The sequence below is a fragment of the Gavia stellata genome, chromosome 10, assembly GCF_030936135.1.
Source record: "Gavia stellata isolate bGavSte3 chromosome 10, bGavSte3.hap2, whole genome shotgun sequence".
Taxonomy (NCBI): domain Eukaryota; kingdom Metazoa; phylum Chordata; class Aves; order Gaviiformes; family Gaviidae; genus Gavia; species Gavia stellata.
Genome location: NC_082603.1, coordinates 24,563,439 through 24,569,438, shown reverse-complemented (window position 1 = coordinate 24,569,438; position 6,000 = coordinate 24,563,439). Strand labels below are relative to the sequence as shown.

At 58.1% G+C, this 6,000-nt stretch overlaps 1 protein-coding gene across 8 annotated transcripts in view; it reads right to left on the bottom strand.

The window, feature by feature from the left end:
* Positions 1–3,951: 3,951 nt before the first annotated feature.
* The window catches only part of ST3GAL3 (ST3 beta-galactoside alpha-2,3-sialyltransferase 3), a 187,983-nt gene continuing 185,934 nt past the window's right edge, over positions 3,952–6,000 (bottom strand). For all 8 annotated transcript variants that reach the window (XM_059821769.1, XM_059821770.1, XM_059821773.1 and 5 more), the window contains one exon: positions 3,952–5,413. In XM_059821769.1, coding sequence (XP_059677752.1) covers positions 5,324–5,413 — 90 coding nt within the window. In that variant the 3' untranslated portion in view covers positions 3,952–5,323. The remainder of the gene's footprint in view (positions 5,414–6,000) is intronic.

Here is a 6,000-nt window from a genome sequence, read left to right as displayed (position 1 = left end):
GACAAAACACGTGTGGGAGAGAGCTGTGACGCAGACTGACTGGTTGCATCATCCCCATCTCAGCGGTGATGTTGCTCCTTCGGGGACACCTTGTCCAGAACAAGTGTCCTTGTCTCTGCTGACCTGAACCTCCCATGGGCTGTCCCCGTGTGCCCCAGTCCCGGGATCTGCGCTCTCCCCCTCCACAGCCCTCCCAAGGCCGGGACGGGGCACAGGCCACCCCCGGGGCTGGCCCAGCCCCATGGCAGCAGTGGCCTTGCTCTTTAAGGGCTGGGAAGAGAAGGGCAGGAACGAGGGTTTGAGCAACAGCATCTCCCTCCTCGGAGGGATCTGGAACTTGCATCCACACACCGGGGAGGGTTAGCCAGTTGCCTCTGAAGTGTCCCATCAGTGCTGGCAGGAAGCCATCCTTTGCATTTAGGAGCTGGCAGGTCTGGCAGAGGGGTCACCCACCTGGAAGCAGCCACCCCATTCCCCCAGGCAACAGGACTGTCCCCAACTTGTCCCGTGGCTCCGGAAGCCCCACAGCATAGCCGGGGTTTGCCGCAGGGGTTACACTCCTCCCGCTGGGACCTGGCAGGCGTCAGAGCTGGTCACAGCCTCGGCCCCTGGCCTCCTAAACCGCTTCCTTCCTGTACGCTGCGGCGAGAAGGTCACTTGGCCGGCCACCTGCCTTTGTTGGGGCCGCACCCAGCCCAACTGCTGCTGTGACCCTCGGCGGGCAGCCACCCCGCTGGCAGGGAGTCCCTGATAAAGCAGGCAGAGTTGCAGGCAGCCCATCCCGGGCAGGACAAGTCCCTCTGCCCCCCAACATGACATGCACCCACCCTGCAAGCCCCTCTCCCACCCCTCAGGTCACCAGTAAGGAGGAGCTCAGCCCTCTCCTGTCCCCAGCACCAGCCAGTGGCACTGGCCAGCTGCAGCTCCCAGCAGCTGCCTCTGGGTTACTGTGAAACCAGGCTGGGGACAGCCCAAGCAGGGGAATCCCTCTGCCTCCCCTAAAAAAGGCCAAAGGCAGCAGAACAAGGAGCCCAGCCAAGCTTGTTTGATAGCTTTATTGCTTCTGTGATATGACTGAATTGATGTGATGTAAGCTGGCTTGAAGGAGCCTGCAAGACTCTTGCCCTCCCTGCCTAGAGGGGAAATTAAAAAAAATCGCAGAAACTAATTTTAAAAACTCATTGAGTTCTTGCATCTCAGCTTGGTACAGTACCGGGGAGCACACCGGCCTTTGGAGCGAGTCCCTGTGCAGGCTGCGTGAGGAGCTGGTGCCCAGAGGGGCTGGAGAGTGGCCTGGGCTGCCCGCACCAAAAGACACATCTCTAATACCGTGTATGATGCTCGCTTGGGCCGATGGCACGTGCCGTGCTGGTGCCGGTGGAGCTCAGCGTGGCAGCCATCTCCCTGCCAGGCAATCTGGAAGCCCTTGCCTGCCCCTGGTGCTGCCCGTACCCAGCCTGCCTGCCCCTGTTCGATACGGACAGAGAGACAGCCCTGTCCTGACACCTTTCCCCTCTTCCAGCAGTGCCCGCACTGAGGGGTAAAGCAGCACGACAGGGCAGGGCCTCCCTGTTGCTCCCTCCCAGGAAAAGGAGACACTGGAAGCCCAGAGATGCTGGGCTAAGGGATGTTGGGCTGCAGAGGATCCCGCTGCTGCCTCATGCTCCCTGGCCGTGGTGCCTCTGTTTGGCATGTGTGAGCTTGAGGCCACAGCATGGCCAGACCTGACAGGGTGAGCTGGTGGAGGGAGCCCAACACCAGGGTGGCAGGCACTGGCGCGGGCTGTACGTCACAAATGCATGAGCAGCCCGTGCTCATGGTGTGGTAAGCACAGCAGCAGCTCTCTGGCAGCCCCTCTCCCTCGGAACAGCATGTGCTGGCTGGCCTGCAGCTCCCCAGACCTGCTCTGCACCAGCCGGAGCAAAACCCCGCTGTGGGAGCTGGCTCCCCAACCTCCCTGTGCTTCCCCAGCCTCTCTTGAGGCAGGTTCCCTGCCACCCGAGTGGCCTTTCTGCACTGCAGCACGTCAGAAGCGCCAGGCAACCCCGCTCTATATTTAGGCTGTGGAGAATTCCCCTGGGCTCTCCCTTCCGAGCTGAAAAGGTGAGTCACTGCGAGGGAGAGGCCAAGACTCACATCCGTCCCACTGACCCTGCTCTGACCCGCGCGCACCGCTCCGAGCTGGCAGGACTGCAGCGTTTTGGAGGGCGGGAGGTGGCTGCAGGTGCACGCGGGGAGGCAGCCAAAGGAACAGCATCCAGGAGTGAAACCCAGCGCTGCGCACTGCTCCCGGCGCTGGGGTGCACACTCCCAGTGCCTAGCCGTAGGGCTGCTCCATGGGTGTGCTTGCCCCACCAGTGTCAAATGGGACAGTGAGTTAGAGGGAGATTTTGGCTCCCAAACAACGCTCCATCTTCTCTTTCCTTCTAATTCCAGGTGGTCCTGACCCGCCTCAGTCACCCTGGGCCATGCACTCATCTATTCAGCCTGGGCACTTCTGCCTGGAGCCCCCCACCAAGGTGGAGGGAAGGGTGTGGAGTCACCTCCCTGGTCTGCAGGGACAGCTTCCCATCAGGACTTGTCCCTGGCTGTGGTGGGGAGCTGGGACGCCAGGGAAAGCAGAGCAGGAGCCATGCTCTCTCCTTGGACCTGGAGCCAGTGAGCTGGAAGATAAAGGTGCCATGTAGCTTTATAGTACTCAATGAAACTGGCTAAATCAAATTAATGCCATCACAAGCCTCCGTGGGGGTACTTCCCCACGGGGGTGGGGAGGAGCCCAGCATGAACACAGAAGAGTCTTCACCCCCCTCCTCCTGGCTGCAGCCACCCGCTCTCTGGCATCTCAACTCACTGTAGCATATGGATGCAGCCCATCACTCCATCACTGCCCCAGGGCTCCCACAGCAGCTGGTTAAAGAGAAGTTCAAGCATCAAGGCGGAGGATGGGTACCCACCATTCCCTAGCCACAACCTCGGCCAGGTCCAGCCCAGGCACCCCCACTGCTACCCTGGCAGGGACTCTACGGACAATGGTCCCAGATCCAGGCTGACACACAAGAACCACAAAAGGAGTGTCCATGGAAATCCAGTCCCTTGGGCTCCTTGAGCAGGAAAAACAAATTGGGGGAGAATATTCAAAGGAGTATCTGCCACAGCATATGCTCAAAAACCTGCTGGAAACCACCCCAGCTCTCTATGCTGGGAACCTCACAGAGCATCCTGGGGGGAGGCATGTACCGGGGGAAGCAGGGACTGCCTGGCTGGGAGGCCAGAGGGACAGGGGAAGGGACATGGGAAGAAGAAAGGGAAGGGAGAGCCTCCCAGCATCTGTCTTCTGCAGCCTGGAAGAGGCAGGATCTTTGAGTCGCTCCCAGACTACAAGGCAAGCAGCAGCCACAACCAGAGGGTGGACAGGACTTGCCCCTGAGCAAGCTCCTTGGCTATGGGTGCACTATGCAGGAGAGGCTCCTGAGGGGCACATCCCACGTGGGTCTGTGAGCAGCACCCAGCACCATGTCCTGAAAGCTGCCTCTGCCTGCATCCTGGTCTCAAACCATTCCATACAGTTTGCTCCTCTGCCCCACGCCTGGGTCATTGCCTGCCCCTCCTGTATGTCCCCTCTGGGGTCTCAGCCCCAGAGCCACAGCTCCCTGAGTCAGTGGGAGCAGAGGCAGCGCAGGACAACCATGTGAGCCCTGCTCTGAGCATCCTTTCAGCTCAGAGCAAGGCAGACTGCAAGCCTTGGGCTACATCAGGTGCAGTGCCAGGACCATGAGCCCAGCCAGCATCCCTCCGGGATGCCCCCTCCACTGACCCCAGCACTGGCTGGCTGCATGCTGGTGCCTTGACACACAGGGACTTGGCTCAGGACAGTGCCCCTGGGTGCAGTCCAGCCTGCTCCAGGCTAGGAGAGTGTGGGAGCCAATTTCCACCTGTAAACCATTCCCCTGGCAATCCCCCTTCTGCCCATGCTGTCCAGGTGGACGAGACCATCCCACTGTCCTTGCACTCGGCCACGTTGCTCAGTTTATTCTGGCTCCTCTGAAATACATATACAAGTCAAATGTGCAAATACTGCTTCTCAGGACCAAGATGGCAAAGGAAGGGATGTGCTCCTGAGAGCAGGAGGAGCAGCAGTGCTAGAGCAGCACGGAAGGAGCTGGGAAATGAAGTGAGCAGGGGCCAAGTAGAGTGTGAGAGTTCCCAGCAGGCCCCCACCCGTGCCAGCAGGCTCCATCATCACTGAGGTCACACATCGCTTGAATAGGGAACAAGATCGAGTCTGGAACATAAAACAAACATGTTCAGCGTCCTGCTCTCAAACTGTTTCAGATCTCCACACAAGATCTGATCTCCTTCCAAAGAATAAATTACTCCTCTCCCACACAAAAATAAAGCGAGATGCTGTCCAGATTGGTGACACCAATCTGCATGGACTCCATGGGGGCCCTGCACAGCAGGCGCAAACCAAGAGGTCTGAAAGCCTTGAGCACAACGAGGCAGGTTCCTCAGTGCTGTGAGAGGCAAGAAGGTGGGGAGGGTCTGCTGCAGGCAGAGAAAGCCATCGGCTCCCAGCTCCACCTTGGGGTCAGGGCAGGGGCAGAACAGGACAAACGGCTATGGAAAACGCAGCCAAGTAAGTGGCTGCTGCTGCCACCTGTGTGTGGGATGCAAGGAGAAGTGCAGAAAAACAAACCCATGCTCATCTCCATCCAGAAGCTCCAAGTGGAGAACAAGGGAAAGCCATTATTCGCCCTTCGAATTATAGCAGCACCAACCCCACCAAAGTTTTGGACGGATTTGTTTTCCTGGGGAAAGGTCTGAGGCCAATGACAATGCAGATGGGGCATGGAGAGGCCAGGCTCTTCGCAGCACTGTGCACGAGCAGACTTTGCCTTGCACCTTGGTATTTCTAGTATGATTCCAGCAGAGTTTCTTTTAAAAAATAATACTTTGTACATTCAGGCATTGCTGCCTGGGGCAGCATCACCTCCCGTTTGGCACAAATCGTTTTATTCACAAACCCTTCTTCTCTCTCCTGAGTCTTTCCTGTTTAATTCAGGGCACAGAAGATCCGTCTGCAACGTAGAGTTCAAGAATGGCCCACTCAGCCCCCTGCCCACCTCCTGCCAACTCTAGGCCTGGAGGCAGCAGATGCAACCCTCATGCAGACTGGAAATGCAAGAGGGTCTTCCCAGAGCACCTGGGCATCTCTGTGTGTCTTCAGTGAGGTGGGATTCTTGCGGGGGGGCTGCCAGTGCCTGCTCCCAGAGCTGCAGCGTGTGTCTTTGTCTCCTCCCTTGGAGGCAGTGGCTGCAGCCACTCAAATCCCACTGGTTAGGTCAGTGATGACTCGGGCTTTCACCAGCTTCCGTAGGAACTCCTTCTCCCGCTGGATATTGTGCGTCCAGGACTGGAAGAAAATGGGAAAGACAGGAGGTCAGCAGCTATCCTGGCCACGCATGCTCCCATTCCCCACATTGCAGGAGACTCCATCTGGGGCAGTACAGTGGCTTCTGCCAAGGAGACAGACCCTGCTGCAGACCAGAAGAGCCCTTGCAGACCAAGGACCTCCTCTTATCTAAAGACAATACAGCCATCAGGGTCAGACCTGTGTACCTGAAGTAGGAGGTCTCCCCATGGACTGGGTGAAGTTTTTTTGGCATGGTGAGATCTGGGCAACCCAGGTACCTTGGGCAGAAGTAGCTGGTTACGGTGCCCTCCCAAGCCACGGCAGACAAGAGTCCAACAGCGCATCATGAATGGTGATGCGTGCTGAGGAACAGAGCTGGCAGAGAACATGGTGGCAGGACATGTCGTACCCACCTACAGCTCCCTGCCAAGGGAGGTCTCTGGGGAATGCATGGGGGTGCATGCAGCTGAAAAGCCCCAAGATCAGCCCCAGCAAGGCCGGCTCTTGCCTCTGCTAGCACTCTCAAGAGGAAATCACACACTAAAGGTTACACTAATACAATGCGAAGGGTGAAATGGTCACATGTC